The sequence below is a fragment of the Oncorhynchus kisutch genome, linkage group LG4 (genome assembly GCF_002021735.2).
Source record: "Oncorhynchus kisutch isolate 150728-3 linkage group LG4, Okis_V2, whole genome shotgun sequence".
NCBI classification, from domain to species: domain Eukaryota; kingdom Metazoa; phylum Chordata; class Actinopteri; order Salmoniformes; family Salmonidae; genus Oncorhynchus; species Oncorhynchus kisutch.
Genome location: NC_034177.2, coordinates 31665361 through 31682474, shown reverse-complemented (window position 1 = coordinate 31682474; position 17114 = coordinate 31665361). Strand labels below are relative to the sequence as shown.

The 17114-nt window shown below is 42.7% G+C and overlaps 1 protein-coding gene across 1 annotated transcript; it reads left to right on the top strand.

The window, feature by feature from the left end:
- The first annotated feature begins 1892 nt into the window (after positions 1–1892).
- Positions 1893–15548, top strand: neto2b (neuropilin (NRP) and tolloid (TLL)-like 2b). Its single transcript, XM_031822805.1, has 12 exons — positions 1893–2350; positions 2792–2848; positions 4559–4699; positions 4938–5186; positions 5473–5520; positions 5687–5814; positions 5937–6038; positions 6306–6432; positions 12711–12824; positions 13038–13168; positions 13354–13446; positions 14114–15548. The coding sequence occupies exons 1-12, from the start codon at positions 2341–2343 to the stop codon at positions 14564–14566; spliced, it is 1653 nt and encodes a 550-aa protein (XP_031678665.1). The 5' UTR covers positions 1893–2340; the 3' UTR covers positions 14567–15548.
- Positions 15549–17114: the final 1566 nt, after the last annotated feature.

The window sequence follows — 17114 nt, the reverse complement described above, 5'->3', positions numbered from 1 at the left end:
ATTTTATTTTATTTTTATTTTACCTTTATTTAATCAGGTAGGCTAGTTGAGAACAAGTTCTCATTTGCAACTGCGACCTGGCCAAGATAAAGCATAGCAGTGTGAACAGACAACACAGAGTTACACATGGAGTAAACAATTAACAAGTCAATAACACAGTAGAAAAAAAAGAGAGTCTATATACATTGTGTGCAAAAGGCATGAGGAGGTAGGCGAATGATTACAATTTTGCAGATTAACACTGGAGTGATAAATGATCAGATGGTCATGTACAGGTAGAGATATTGGTGTGCAAAAGAGCAGAAAAGTAAATAAATAAAAACAGTATGGGGATGAGGTAGGTAAAAATGGGTGGGCTATTTACTGATAGACTATGTACAGCTGCAGCGATCGGTTAGCTGCTCAGATAGCAGATGTTTGAAGTTGGTGAGGGAGATAAAAGTCTCCAACTTCAGCGATTTTTGCAATTCGTTCCAGTCACAGGCAGCAGAGAACTGGAACGAAAGGCGGCCAAATGAGGTGTTGGCTTAGGCCGATACCCACTAATTATCAAAATCCAGAAAAGAGTTGTTAAATTATACAATTACCAAAAAGGATGCGATTCCCAAACCTTCCATAACAAAGACATCACCTACAGAGAGAATCTCAGAAATAGTCCCCTAAGCAAGCTGGTTCTGGGGCTCTATTCCAAACACAAACATACCCCACAGAGCCCTAGGACTGCAACACAATAAGACCCAGCCAAATCATGAGAGAACTAAAAGATCATTACACACATTCGAAAGAATTTACAAAAAAATTGAGCAAACTAAGATGTTATTTGGCCCTAAACAGAGAGTACACAGTGGCATAATACCTGACCACTGTGACTGACCCAAAATTAAGGAAATCTTTGACTATAAACAGAAAGGCCACCATAGGCAGACCTGGCTTCAAGAGAAGACAGTCTATGTGGTCACTGCCCACAAAATTAGGTGGAAACTGAGCAGTACTTCCTAATCTCCTGCCAAATGTATGACCATATTAGAGACACATATTTCCCTCAGATTACACAGACCCACAAAGAATCTGAAAACAATTCCCATTTTGATAAACTCTCATATCTATTGTGTGAAATACCACAGTGTGCCATCACAGTAGCAAGATGTGTGACCTGTTGCCACATGAAAGGGGCAACCAGTGAAGAACAAATGTTATTGTAAATACAAACCAGGTTTATGTTAATTTATTTTCCCTTTTGTGCTTGAACTATTTGCACATAGTCACAACACTGTACATAGCCGTACTATTCCTCTGGAACTTTTGTAAGTGTAATGTTTACTGTAAATGTTGTATTGTTTATTTCACTTTTGCTTATTATCTTTTTCACTTGCTTTAACAATGTAAACATATTTCCCATGCCAATAAAGCTCCTTAAATTGAATTGAGTGTAATAGATGCATAATAAGAACAATGTGCTTCTGGCACATCCTGTGTGTGTGTGTGTGTGTGTGTGTGTGTGTGTGTGTGTGTGTGTGTGTGTGTGTGTGTGTGTGTGTGTGTGTGTGTGTGTGTGTGTGTGTGTGTGTGTGTGTGTGTGTGTGCGCGCGTCTGCTTGTGTGTCAGAGAGAAAAACAGACAGACATATAGACACTGCTGAAACAAAAACAATTGAAAACATGATTATTTGGTAATTAAACAATCAAATCAAAAATAACGAAAGTTGGTTATCCCTATTAATCAAACGCTCGAAAAAAACGAAGGAGTAAAGGGAGTTATGGAGGGTGGGGTGGGGGGGGGGGGGGGGGGGGGGGTGCATGCGCGGTGAGCAACTGCGGTGCCTGCGCCAGCAGTGTCCAATCTTTAAAAAGGGCCGCAGCCAGCTAGTTCCGAGAGAGAGAGAGTATCTTTCTCTGAATGGCTGAACCTACAAATTAAACAGAACTTTTAGTTTCATGTTTCTCAAAACAAGGCTATACCCATCTACATAAAGAAGCAATATTTACAAGGACTTCATCACTTCGTGGGATTTTTATTGAACAAGTAGCCAGTTTTGGATAATGATGATGTCTATTAAGTCTTTTTCATTATTTGAGATGACAGGGATTCGGAGTCGTTGATCAATTACATTGTATATGTCTATATTTAGAGCTTTTAACAAAAACACGTAGCAGTGTCTTATCAGCGGAGATGTAGTGTCAATTGCTTTCTACGAGGAAAGTTGTGGTTTGTAAAAGTCGATTATAACGTTTTACCCTGATAAGCGTAAAGGAGGCGGGTATTAAAGGAAGAAAGCAAGGAACGAAGAAAAGCTTTGTAGCCTAGCAAGCCATCCTGTGAGGAAACTGAGCGGAGGAGGAGATGTACATATGTGAGTTTAGACTGGGTGTGGGTGTGTGTGCCAACTGTCTTGTCAGCCTCTTTCTTGGTGTGGTTGTTTTTCTGGTCGGCCTCTGTTTGCGTGTGTGTTGTGTTTGCGCGCGCCTGCATGCGTTTGTGTATCCATTTCCATTTCATTTTCATCAGCAATGGATGCTCAGTTGAAAGACATTAGTCAGATGCGCATGATGCCCACATCAGCTCGTGGTACAAAACCGGGTGATTCAGTGCGCAAGCGGCCCAGTGATGCTGAGGTGACAGCTCCCTCAGCGCGCTGTCTCTTTCCACACACACTCTGTAAAACACCAGTAGCAGCTGTGCCGCTGATGGTCCTCGGGTTTCAGAGTGTGTGTCTTTTTATTCTTTATCCCTCAAACTCTCTCTCTCTCTCTCTCCTGATTTACTCTCTATGCCCCATTCAACCCCCATCCAGTCTGGGTAGCTCTCTTTCTGATAGAGGAAGGCTTTGCATTGGCACAGAAAACCAAAGGTGGGTGTGATCTCATTTGTATGGCAGCAATGTGTTCCATTTAGGGTGAATGTTTGTTTTAATTCACTGAACAAAAATATAAACACAACATGTAAAGTGTTGGTCCCTTGTTTCATGAGCTGAAATAAATGATTCCAGAAATGTTCCATATCCACAAAAATCTTATTTCTCACAAATTTTGGGCATGTGGTGGTTCATTTCTTTACTATCAAATGAGGAGAGACAAACTTATCACACAAGTCAGAGTTATACTTAAACTAAATCTTTAACAGTGAGAGCTTTGCAATAGCAATGGCTTGTCGACGAATCACCGTTTCTAATGATCCGTTGAGAGCGGCAACACAAAGGCTACTGAGATCTTTCATAGGAAAGATACACCCCTTTCAACCTACATGATGAACAACAGATATATAGAATGGGTCACAAGGTTAAGATTTGTATGAAAGATACCTATAATACATAGCAGACAGTATCTGCTGTGTCAACAGTTGTCATTGTATAGAGACCAGTGTCTCCACTCCATACTGGAACCATCTCTCCCTGGTACCATATAGAACAGAAACATTAACTCATGCTCTGGAATGCTCTTTAGGTTTTATCACCCAAAAGACATGGTAAATCTCCTGTCAGTATTATCTCCCAGAGGCCTATCCTCAGTAGAACACACACACACAAAAGCTATACGAATACTCTATTCTGTCGAATAAAACAACCATTTGATGCAACAGAAGTATTATAACATAATCTTGCAATTTCTCTCACAGGCCATCCCTGTTAGTGAGCATTTTTTTATTTGCCAACATAATCCATCCACCTGACAGGTGTGGCATATCAAGAAGCTGATTAAACAGCATGATCATTATACAGGTGCACCTTGTGCTAGGGACAATGAAAGGCCACTCTAAAAGGTGCAGTTATGTCACATAACACAATTCCACAGATGTCTCAAGTTTTGAGGGAATTTGCAATTGGAATGCTGACTACAGGAATGTCCACCTGAGCTGTTGCAAATAGTGTAATGTTCATTTCTTTGACATAAGCCGCCTCCAACGTCGTTTTAGAGATTTTGACAGTACGTCCAACCAGCCTCACAACCTCAGACCACGTGTATAGCGGTGTGTGGACGAGCGGTTTGCTGATGTCAACGTGGTTGCGGTGGGGTTATGGTATGGGTAGGCATAAGCTACGAACAACCAACACAATTGCTTTTTATCAATGGCAATTTGAATGCACAAAAATACCATGACGAGACCCCGAGGCCTATTGTTTTTAAGCTATCTGTGACCAATAAATACATATCTGTATCCCCATTCATGTGAAATTCATAGATTAGGACCTAATGAATTTATTTAAATTGACTGATTTCGTATATGAACTGTAACTCAGTAAATTCTTTGAAATTGTTGCATGTTGCGTTTATATTTTTGTTCAGTATATTTTATATCTGTCACATTTTATAAATGTCACAGAAACTCAGTTGTGATCGGTTGAGTATGTGATGTCTTTCAAGGAATACATACGTTAATTCATGTGTGTTAATTTCAAGTTTGGAAATCAAACTAAGACAGTGCTTTTGGAGTCATCCCCATTATATAGAAGTACCCTCATAATCAAGCTGTTTCTACACCTGAATAATATCGGTGACATCACTGTACTAATAAATACTTCCTGGTGTGTGGTGTGTGATTGTTTTTTCCATGGCATCCGTAGACTCTCAGAATGTGGGTAAGATTTCCCAGACTGCCCGACAGTGTGGCACCTGGATCAGAAACATCAACGGGGGGCAGTTCAGCTCTCCAAACTACCCTAAAATCTACCCTCCCAACAAGGAGTGCCTCTACATACTGGAAGGTAACACACACACGCACGCACGCACGCACGCACGCACGCACGCACACACACACACACACACACACACACACACACACACACACACACACACACACACACACACACACACACACACACACACACACACACACACACACACACACACACACACACATGGATTAAAACGCTTACATATTTTGACACAGAGCGCCTTTTTACCTTGGCCAAATAGTGACACCTACTCTCCTTCCCCTCCCAGCCCTGCCCCGTCAGAGGATCGAGCTTCTGTTTGATGACATCTTTTACATTGAGCCATCCTTTGAGTGTCGTTTCGACCACATCGAGGTGAGAGATGGTCCGTTCAGTTTCTCTCCTCTGATCAACCGCTTCTGTGGCTCCTCCAGCCCAGGCCTGGTGCTCTCCAGCGGACGATTCATCTGGATCCGCTTCTCCAGTGATGAGGAGCTGGAGGGACTGGGCTTCAGGGTCCAGTACACCTTTACCGCAGGTAATTTACCTAAGCCACAGCTAATGAACCACAACACACCTTTTACACAGGTAATACACTTCTATACTTACCTTTACCGCAAGTAATTTACCTGAACCACAGCTAATGAACCACAACACACACTTTTACTGCAGGGAGTGGCTAACTCAATCCAACATAACACATCTAGGCATCAGGGTCCAGTACATATTTTCTGCAAGTAATTTAACTCAACCACAGTTAGCACTTTACTGTAGGTCACACATCTTAGGAGCAAACATTGACTTCAGCTTTTTATTATTTTCAGACCCAGAGTTTCACCTCCACGTGGGAGGAATATTAAATCCTATTCCAGGTAATTCATCAACACTTTAACCACTTCTTCAACTAGATAACAATAATATAACACTTTATTTAACTGGATTTAACAAGATCATATGTGTTTCTTCATCCCACCCTATCACCTCTCTTTCTCCCTGTCTTTCTCTCTCTCTCCTCCCCCCTCCCCCCCTATCTGTCAGACTGTCAGTTTGAGCTAAGTGGAGCTGATGGTATGATCCGGTCCGGTCAGGTGGAGGAGGAGGACAAAGTCAAACCTGACCAGGCGGTCGACTGTATCTGGACCATTCGAGCTCCGCCCAACTTCAAGGTCTATTACACCTCTATGACATGTCTCAACTCTCTATATCTAAATATCTATATCTCCCCTCTTTAACAACTCCCTCCCCTCCCTCCATCCATCTGTTTCTCTCTCCCTTTTTTCTTGGTCAGATCTACCTGCGGTTTCTGGAGTATCAGCTGGAGAATTCGAACGAGTGTAAGAAGAACTTTGTGGCTGTGTACGACGGCAGCAGTGCCATAGAGGACCTCAAGGTAGGAGTTGGAATGAGAATTCCTTCACTGACTCACTCGCTCACTCACTACTATGCAGTAATACATATCATTCCCACATTGTACACATTCATAATACAACTAGAGGAGAGTTAGCACTAATCAACATGAACTACTTATCGGAATAAAGCTGGTGAAGTGATGCATGTGATAGTGAGTTTATTGATGTCATACTTTTAGTTTGTCATATCATCATGTTTTATCGTTTTAATGAATTGTTTATTTACTGTGACACCACGGTCGCTGCAGGCCAAGTTCTGCAGTACCGTGGCCACTGACGTAATGCTTGACAACGGGGTGGGCGTGGTCAGGATGTGGGCCGACGAAGGCAGCAGACTCAGCCGCTTTCGGATGCTCTTCACGTCTTTCGCAGACCGTGAGTCCATCACGTTCTTTCTGTCTTTCTCTTCACTCCTTTCTTCACCTGTTTGGCCTACCATGAGTCCATCACGTTCTTTCTGTCTTTCACTTCACTCCTTTCTTCACCTGTTTGGCCTACCATGAGTCCATCACGTTCTTTCTGTCTTTCTCTTCACTCCTTTCTTCACCTGTTTGGCCTACCATGAGTCCATCACGTTCTTTCTGTCTTTCTCTTCACTCCTTTTTTCACCTGTTTGGCCTACCATGAGTCCATCACGCTCTTTCTGTCTTTCTCTTCACTCCTTTCTTCACCTGTTTGGCCTACCATGAGTCCATCACGCTCTTTCTGTCTTTCCCTTCACTCCTTTCTTCACCTGTTTGGCCTACCATGAGTCCATCACGCTCTTTCTGTCTTTCTCTTCACTCCTTTCTTCACCTGTTTGGCCTACCATGAGTCCATCACACTCTTTCTGTCTTTCACTTCACTCCTTTCTTCACCTGTTTGGCCTACCATGAGTCCATCACGTTCTTTCTGTCTTTCTCTTCACTCCTTTCTTCACCTGTTTGGCCTACCATGAGTCCATCACGTTCTTTCTGTCTTTCACTTCACTCCTTTCTTCACCTGTTTGGCCTACCATGAGTCCATCATGTTCTTTCTGTCTTTCTCTTCACTCCTTTCTTCACCTGTTTGGCCTACCATGAGTCCATTACGTTCTTTCTGTCTTTCTCTTCACTCCTTTCTTCACCTGTTTGGCCTACCATGAGTCCATCACGCTCTTTCTGTCTTTCTCTTCACTCCTTTCTTCACCTGTTTGGCCTACCATGAGTCCATCACGTTCTTTCTGTCTTTCTCTTCACTCCTTTCTTCACCTGTTTGGCCTACCATGAGTCCATCACGCTCTTTCTGTCTTTCTCTTCACTCCTTTCTTCACCTGTTTGGCCTACCATGAGTCCATCACGCTCTTTCTGTCTTTCTCTTCACTCCTTTCTTCACCTGTTTGGCCTACCATGAGTCCATCACACTCTTTCTGTCTTTCTCTTCACTCCTTTCTTCACCTGTTTGGCCTACCATGAGTCCATCACGTTCTTTCTGTCTTTCCCTTCACTCCTTTCTTCACCTGTTTGGCCTACCATGAGTCCATCACGTTCTTTCTGTCTTTCACTTCACTCCTTTCTTCACCTGTTTGGCCTACCATGAGTCCATCACGTTCTTTCTGTCTTTCACTTCACTCCTTTCTTCACCTGTTTGGCCTACCATGAGTCCATCATGTTCTTTCTGTCTTTCTCTTCACTCCTTTCTTCACCTGTTTGGCCTACCATGAGTCCATCACACTCTTTCTGTCTTTCTCTTCACTCCTTTCTTCACCTGTTTGGCCTACCATGAGTCCATCACGCTCTTTCTGTCTTTCTCTTCACTCCTTTCTTCACCTGTTTGGCCTACCATGAGTCCATCACGCTCTTTCTGTCTTTCCCTTCACTCCTTTCTTCACCTGTTTGGCCTACCATGAGTCCATCACGCTCTTTCTGTCTTTCTCTTCACTCCTTTCTTCACCTGTTTGGCCTACCATGAGTCCATCACACTCTTTCTGTCTTTCACTTCACTCCTTTCTTCACCTGTTTGGCCTACCATGAGTCCATCACGTTCTTTCTGTCTTTCTCTTCACTCCTTTCTTCACCTGTTTGGCCTACCATGAGTCCATCACGTTCTTTCTGTCTTTCACTTCACTCCTTTCTTCACCTGTTTGGCCTACCATGAGTCCATCATGTTCTTTCTGTCTTTCTCTTCACTCCTTTCTTCACCTGTTTGGCCTACCATGAGTCCATTACGTTCTTTCTGTCTTTCTCTTCACTCCTTTCTTCACCTGTTTGGCCTACCATGAGTCCATCACGCTCTTTCTGTCTTTCTCTTCACTCCTTTCTTCACCTGTTTGGCCTACCATGAGTCCATCACGTTCTTTCTGTCTTTCTCTTCACTCCTTTCTTCACCTGTTTGGCCTACCATGAGTCCATCACGCTCTTTCTGTCTTTCTCTTCACTCCTTTCTTCACCTGTTTGGCCTACCATGAGTCCATCACGCTCTTTCTGTCTTTCTCTTCACTCCTTTCTTCACCTGTTTGGCCTACCATGAGTCCATCACACTCTTTCTGTCTTTCTCTTCACTCCTTTCTTCACCTGTTTGGCCTACCATGAGTCCATCACGTTCTTTCTGTCTTTCCCTTCACTCCTTTCTTCACCTGTTTGGCCTACCATGAGTCCATCACGTTCTTTCTGTCTTTCACTTCACTCCTTTCTTCACCTGTTTGGCCTACCATGAGTCCATCACGTTCTTTCTGTCTTTCACTTCACTCCTTTCTTCACCTGTTTGGCCTACCATGAGTCCATCATGTTCTTTCTGTCTTTCTCTTCACTCCTTTCTTCACCTGTTTGGCCTACCATGAGTCCATCACGTTCTTTCTGTCTTTCTCTTCACTCCTTTCTTCACCTGTTTGGCCTACCATGAGTCCATCACGCTCTTTCTGTCTTTCTCTTCACTCCTTTCTTCACCTGTTTGGCCTACCATGAGTCCATCACGCTCTTTCTGTCTTTCTCTTCACTCCTTTCTTCACCTGTTTGGCCTACCATGAGTCCATCACACTCTTTCTGTCTTTCTCTTCACTCCTTTCTTCACCTGTTTGGCCTACCATGAGTCCATCACGTTCTTTCTGTCTTTCCCTTCACTCCTTTCTTCACCTGTTTGGCCTACCATGAGTCCATCACGCTCTTTCTGTCTTTCTCTTCACTCCTTTCTTCACCTGTTTGGCCTACCATGAGTCCATCACGTTCTTTCTGTCTTTCTCTTCACTCCTTTCTTCACCTGTTTGGCCTACCATGAGTCCATCACGCTCTTTCTGTCTTTCTCTTCACTCCTTTCTTCACCTGTTTGGCCTACCATGAGTCCATCACGTTCTTTCTGTCTTTCTCTTCACCCCTTTCTTCACCTGTTTGGCCTACCATGAGTCCATCACGCTCTTTCTGTCTTTCTCTTCACTCCTTTCTTCACCTGTTTGGCCTACCATGAGTCCATCACGTTCTTTCTGTCTTTCACTTCACTCCTTTCTTCACCTGTTTGGCCTACCATGAGTCCATCATGTTCTTTCTGTCTTTCTCTTCACTCCTTTCTTCACCTGTTTGGCCTACCATGAGTCCATTACGTTCTTTCTGTCTTTCTCTTCACTCCTTTCTTCACCTGTTTGGCCTACCATGAGTCCATCACGCTCTTTCTGTCTTTCTCTTCACTCCTTTCTTCACCTGTTTGGCCTACCATGAGTCCATCACGCTCTTTCTGTCTTTCTCTTCACTCCTTTCTTCACCTGTTTGGCCTACCATGAGTCCATCACACTCTTTCTGTCTTTCTCTTCACTCCTTTCTTCACCTGTTTGGCCTACCATGAGTCCATCACGTTCTTTCTGTCTTTCCCTTCACTCCTTTCTTCACCTGTTTGGCCTACCATGAGTCCATCACGTTCTTTCTGTCTTTCACTTCACACCTTTCTTCACCTGTTTGGCCTACCATGAGTCCATCACGTTCTTTCTGTCTTTCACTTCACTCCTTTCTTCACCTGTTTGGCCTACCATGAGTCCATCATGTTCTTTCTGTCTTTCTCTTCACTCCTTTCTTCACCTGTTTGGCCTACCATGAGTCCATCACGTTCTTTCTGTCTTTCTCTTCACTCCTTTCTTCACCTGTTTGGCCTACCATGAGTCCATCACGCTCTTTCTGTCTTTCTCTTCACTCCTTTCTTCACCTGTTTGGCCTACCATGAGTCCATCACGCTCTTTCTGTCTTTCTCTTCACTCCTTTCTTCACCTGTTTGGCCTACCATGAGTCCATCACGCTCTTTCTGTCTTTCTCTTCACTCCTTTCTTCACCTGTTTGGCCTACCATGAGTCCATCACGTTCTTTCTGTCTTTCCCTTCACTCCTTTCTTCACCTGTTTGGCCTACCATGAGTCCATCACGCTCTTTCTGTCTTTCTCTTCACTCCTTTCTTCACCTGTTTGGCCTACCATGAGTCCATCACGTTCTTTCTGTCTTTCTCTTCACTCCTTTCTTCACCTGTTTGGCCTACCATGAGTCCATCACGCTCTTTCTGTCTTTCTCTTCACTCCTTTCTTCACCTGTTTGGCCTACCATGAGTCCATCACGTTCTTTCTGTCTTTCTCTTCACCCCTTTCTTCACCTGTTTGGCCTACCATGAGTCCATCACGCTCTTTCTGTCTTTCTCTTCACTCCTTTCTTCACCTGTTTGGCCTACCATGAGTCTATCACCCACTCACTTTACCTCTCTATCACTCTTTCTACCTCTCTCTGTCCCTCACAGGCTCACTCTTTCTACCTCTCTCTGTCCCTCACAGGCTCACTCTTTCTACCTCTCTCTGTCCCTCACAGGCTCACTCTTTCTACCTCTCTCTGTCCCTCACAGGCTCACTCTCACTGAATTCTTAGTGAGTCTTACGCTTCCCCGTTCCCTCTTTCATCTCATCCTTATCTGCTGTGTGTCTCTCTCACTTTACCTCTTTGTACCTCTCCTGTATTTCTATTGCTTATACTTACTTTTTTTTAAACCGTGTTTTTACCGTAGCCGTCATTGTAAAATAAGAATTTGTTCTTAACTGACTTGCCTAGTTAAATAAAGGTTAAATAAAAATACAAAATATAAAATATAAAGTAGCCAACTGTTTAACAACACCCCTATTTCTGATGATTTGTCCTATGTACTATATGTACTGTATGGTGCATGTCCAATTATAACCAATACTATATGGAATATATTTACCATTTACTACATGGTTCCAAATGACAGTTTTGCAATGTGTATCTTGTATTTTTTGCTATTGGCTTTAATGGTAGTTAAAATAACTAAATGGTGAGCCTATCATTATCTGATGTATTGGTGACTGAATGAAATGTTCTCATGGTATTTCACAGAAAACATTTACATGAATCACTGATGAATGATTTTGCATGAATGACTCAGTGTTGAAAGATGTGTGAAACCCCAACTAATGCACAATCAAACGTTCTGAACTTGCAGTAGGGGGCATTACAAATTCACCACATACAGTACTTGTGAAAATAGCACCAAAGTGAGTGTAAAAAACTGTAACATAATTGTATCCTCTTGTAGCTGAGACTTCACATAGCTGTTTCAGATTTGTTTTTCTCTTATGCTATAGGTTTACATACACTATATATACAAGAGTATGTGGACACCCCTTCAAATGAGTGGATTCGACTATTTCAGCCACACCCATTGCTGACATTTGTATAAAATCGAGCACAAAGCCATGCAATCTCCATAGACAAACATTGGCAGTAAAATGGCCTTACTGAAGAGCTCAATGACTTTCAATGTGGCACCGTCATAGGATGCCACCTTTCCAACAAGTCAGTTCGTAAAATGTATGCCCTGTTAGACCTGCCCCGGTCAAGTGTAAGGGCTGTTATTGTGAAGTGAAAATGTCTAGAAGCAACAACTGCTCAGCCACGAAGTGGTAGACCACACAAGCTCACAGAACGGGACTTCTGGGTGCTGAAGCACGTAGTGCATAAAAATTGTCTGTCCTCGGTTGCAACACTCACTACCGAGTTCCAAACCGCCGTTGGAAGCAACGTCGGCACAAGAACTGTTCATTAGGGGTTTCATGAAATGGGTTTCCGTGGCCAGGCAGCCACACACAAGCCTAAGATCATCTGCTCTGCCAAGCATCGTCTGGAGTGGTGTAACTCTTGCCCCCATTGGACTCTGGAGCAGTGGAAACACATTCTGGAGTGATGAATCACACTCAACCATCTGGGTTTGGCAGATGGCAGGAGAACAGGAGAACTATACCTGCCCCAATCCATAGGGCCAACTGTAAAGTTTGGTGGAGGAGGAATAATGGTCTGGGGCTGTTTTTCATGGTTCGGGCTAGGCACCTTAGTTCCAGTGAAGGGAAATCTTAACGCTACAGCATACAATGACATTCTAGATGATTCTGTGCTTCCAACTTTGTGGCAACAGCTTGGGGAAAGCCCTTTCCTGTTTCAGCATGACAGACAATGCCCCTGTGCACAAAGCGAGGTCCATGCAGAAATGATTTGTCGAGATCAGTGTGGAAGAACTTGAATGCCCATGATTTTGGAATTAGATGTTCGACAAGCAGGTGTCCACATACTTTTGTTCATGCAGTGTAGCATAACTGTGCTTATTCGTCATATCGAATAAATAAAAAATGATTTGTGTGTGCTGTGTGCGTGTGTGTGTGTGTTGCAGCCCCGTGTTCAGGTGACATGTTCTTCTGTCACAGTAGCATGTGCATCAACAACTCTCTGGTGTGTAACGGGGTGCAGAACTGTGTCTTTCCCTGGGACGAGAGCAACTGTAAAGGTGAGACACATGTTATGTTATACTGTGTTATATTTTCATAATATCATCTTCATATTTCACATCAAGAGGAAAAACACATTTTGTTGGACGATTCCCAGAATCAGTAGGGAATGAGCAGGAAATCCAGAATCCTCCCACCAGGTTTTCTAAGAATTTTGCAAAAGTTACCGGAATTTTGGAACCCTAAGTCTCTCGTTCTCTGTCTCTCTGTAGAGAAGAAGCCAAAAGGTATATTCCATCACATTACTAAGACCCATGGGACAATTATAGGTGTGTCTACAGGACTCGTCCTCCTCCTCCTCGTCATCTCCATACTGGTGCAGGTTAAACAGCCACGCAAGAAGGTGTGTAGCAACCAAATGTTGACAAATATTACAAATTATGTTTGACAGTCAATCGTCTGTGTGTGAATGAACAAAATTCGTAAAATGAAGCACTTTACTATTCTACGAGTGGCATGGGTCTGGGTCGTCGAGAGAAATAAAGCGTCTATCCCGCTTGTGGGATCCTAACCCTTGTATGTTAACAGGTGGTGGCGCGGAAGAGTGCCCTTTTCAATCGAGTGGACTTCAAGGAAGTGTTTGAACCTCCGCACTACGAACTCTTCTCACTCAGAGAGAAGGTGGGTTTAACATCTAGACTTAATGATATATACCAAACCAAAATATAAAACGCAACATGCAAAAATGTCAACGATTTTTCTGAGTTCAGTTCATATAAGGAAATCAGACAATTTAAATTAATTAAATCTATGGATTTCATGACTGGGGTGCAGCCACGGGTGGGCCTGCAAGGGCACTGGCCCATCCACTGGGGAGCCAGGCTCTGCCAATAAGAATGAGTTTTTCCCCACAAAAGGGCTTTAATTACAGACAGAAATACTCCTCCTCAAAAGCTCTGGTGGACATTCCTGCAGTCAGCATACCAATTGCAATGATCATGCTGTTTAATCAGCTTCTTGGCAGATTATATTGGCAAAGGAAAAATGCTCACTAATAGGAATGTAAACAAATGTGTGCACAAAATTTGAGAGAAATAAGCTTTTTGTACTTTTGGAACATTTCTTGGATTTTTTATTTCAGCTACATGTTGGGTTTATATTTTTGTTCAGTGTAGTTTATTATGCTACTGATGTTTTAATCTTGGATTTTACTTTGCTTTACTTCACTTAGTTTATAAAGTAGTGATGATGATGATGATGATGATGATGATGATGATGACGGTGGTAAGGAGGATGATGACGATGATCACTGTATGAAGATGGTTATCATTATCTTTGTCATCCTAAGGAGTTGTCTACGGACATAGACCTACCAGAAGAACTCCAGTCTCTCAACGCTCTGAGACGTTCCTCCACCACTTCCCGCTGCATCCATGAGCACCACTGTGGCTCCCAGGCCTCCGCCAACCCCAGCCGACGTGCTTCCTCTGTGGGCATAGGATCCATGGAGCTTCCTCCCTTCCGGTGCGAGTTCACCCAGGGTCAGCCAGGCTCCCTACCCTCTCTGAGAGGCGTCAACAGCAGCCTGAGGAAGAAGAGCTGGCCTAGTATGAAACAGGTAGGACTGGTGGGAGGCGAGGGCCTGGTGGACCGGGTAAGGGGGAGGGAGGATAGGGTGATGGAAGAGGAGGAAGAAGAGGAGGTGGAAGGAGGGAAGTGTGATGTGTATGTACGCAGAGGGATGAGCATGAGATCCATCTGTGAGATGTCTCAGCAGAGATCGATGTCCATGGACTTCTGAGAGAGAATGAGGAAAGGAGGATGTGGTGGAGGAAGGAGAGAACATTTGTGATAGAAAAACAATCAGTATCGCTTGACACATTTACTATGAAGGAAAATAGATAGGACCCCAACCCCTAACCTAGACACTCTCTCTGGTATCTCTGAAACTCCGACTATCCTGTTGCACTGGATCTACGAGTTAAAGGCATCATCTGTAACTTCGATCACCGTTAAAAAGTGCACCCTGACACTTTTCTGAAGGTGACAATCTGGTATGCAAACCACAAGTATGACAACCAAAAACGAAGAGGAACAGGAACACACTGATGTTTTGTTTTAAGTTAATTATGTTTGTATTTCATGTTTATGCCACAGGGAAAAGAGAATTTATGGAGTGTGTCCTTAAAGTGGGCCTCCTTTAACAAATACTGTTCCAAGGCCGGAGACAGGCCATATAGTGTAAAGTTCTTATTTATTTCATGACATACCTCACTGTGTATTATTTCCCTAAAGGTTTTTTCTCTCCATTTGTTGATTTTGTATTCATAGTTTTAGAGAGGATAGTTGATGGAGAATTGTGTTACGGTTAGCACTGGATGATAATGATGAAGGATGCCTTGTATCATTGTGTTGTTGTTTTGTTTTGATTGATTTTGTTTTGTTATTGAATCTATTAAAGAATGTGGCTCTTGGTGACTGGGGTGAGTTGGTGACTGAACCATGTGGCTGTGGTAGATGAGGATCAGAGTGAGTTGGCCATGGTTTCGGTTGAACACTCCAACCGCCACTCCTCTCTCTGCTGAGGCAGCATGGTTTTATGAGGCTCCCTGTAATGGTCTGTCACACCACTACACAGGCAAGAAAGCCCCTCTTGAAACCCTGACTAATACAACCAAGCAATATACAACCAATAAACAACCAAATGTACAAACAATATACATACTGTATACAGTGAGCGCCAAAAGTATTGGGACAGTGACACATTTGTTGTTGTTTGGGCTCTGTACTCCAGCACTTTGGATTTGAAATGGTACAATGACTGCAAGGTTAAAGTGCAGACTGTCCGTTTTAATTTGAGGGTATTTTCATCAATATCAGGTGAACCGTTTAGAAATTACAGCACTTTTTGAACATAGGACCCACATTTTAGGGGACCAAAGGTATTGGGACAAATTCACTTATATGCGTATTAAAGTAATCAAAAGTTTAGTATTTGGTCCCATATTCCTAGTAGCTCTACAAACTTGTTGGATGCATTTGCTGTTTGTTTTGGTTGTGTTTCAGATAATTTTGTGCCCAACAGAAATGAATGGTAAATAATGTATTGTATCATTTTGGAGTAACTTTTATTGTAAATAAGAATAGAATATGTTTCTAAACACTTCAACATTAATGTAGATGCTACCATGATTACGGATAATCCTGAATAAATCGTGAATAATGATGAGTGAAAAAGTTACAGATGCACAAATATCATACCCCCAAGACATGATAACCCTATTACAATAATAGGGGATGTTAGCATTTGGGTGGGGGGGGGGTATAATTTTTGTATCTGTAACTTTCTCACATCATTATTCACGATTCATTCAGGATTAGCCGTAATCATCGTAGCATGCACATTCATGTAAAAGTGTTTAGAAATATATTCTGTTCTTATAGTGATTGTATCATTTCAAATCCAAAGTGCTGGAGTACAGAGCCAAAACAACAAAAAATGTGTCAGTGTCCCAATACTTTTGTAGCTCACTGTAGCTTGTCAGAACCACCCTATCGGCAGTGATTGGTTGGCTGAGATTACTTCTCCAATCATGTGGGGGAGTTTTAGAATAGATGGTCTGTATTTAGGATATTGATGTGGATACCATTTACTTCCATTTTTAATCTCCCCTAATTGAATGCATGAAATATACAAGCAAAAATGTATTTACAATCGAGTTATTTAGTTATGCAGAGCTACAATAAGAGCATTACCTACCTCAACTAAGTTGGGTAAGACAATGATATATGACTACTAAGGACTGATATACGCCTGGGAATAAAACACAGGTCCTCCCATCTAAGTTACAGCATATTAAGACACATTAACCAGAAAATACTTCAGTGATGAGTCAGAACATAGCTCTTATTCAAAATAATTCACTGCCAGCAGGACTGTGAACTAACTCTCTCTGTTGCAAGCACACACACACACACACACACACACACACACACACACACACACACACGCGCGCGCGCGCACACGCACACGCACACACACACACACACTTGTACCTGCATGGTATGAGGACAATGAGATATGTCATTACTGATGGTATGTGACCCATTTGAGTCAGACTTGGTTTGGTAAACAGAGTAGATGAAGGTTTAACAAACGTGAAGCCTTGGGTCTGGCGGCTCACATCCAACTTATTCTCCATGAAAGAGGATGGCTTTGTCATAACGTGTTGATTACTGCTCTATGTAGGTCACTCATCTTGTATTAATGCTCTAACATTTGCTATGTTTGATCTTTCGTTCCATAGATATGGTATGAAAGAATGACCCATAGTGTTTTATTGCCTGGG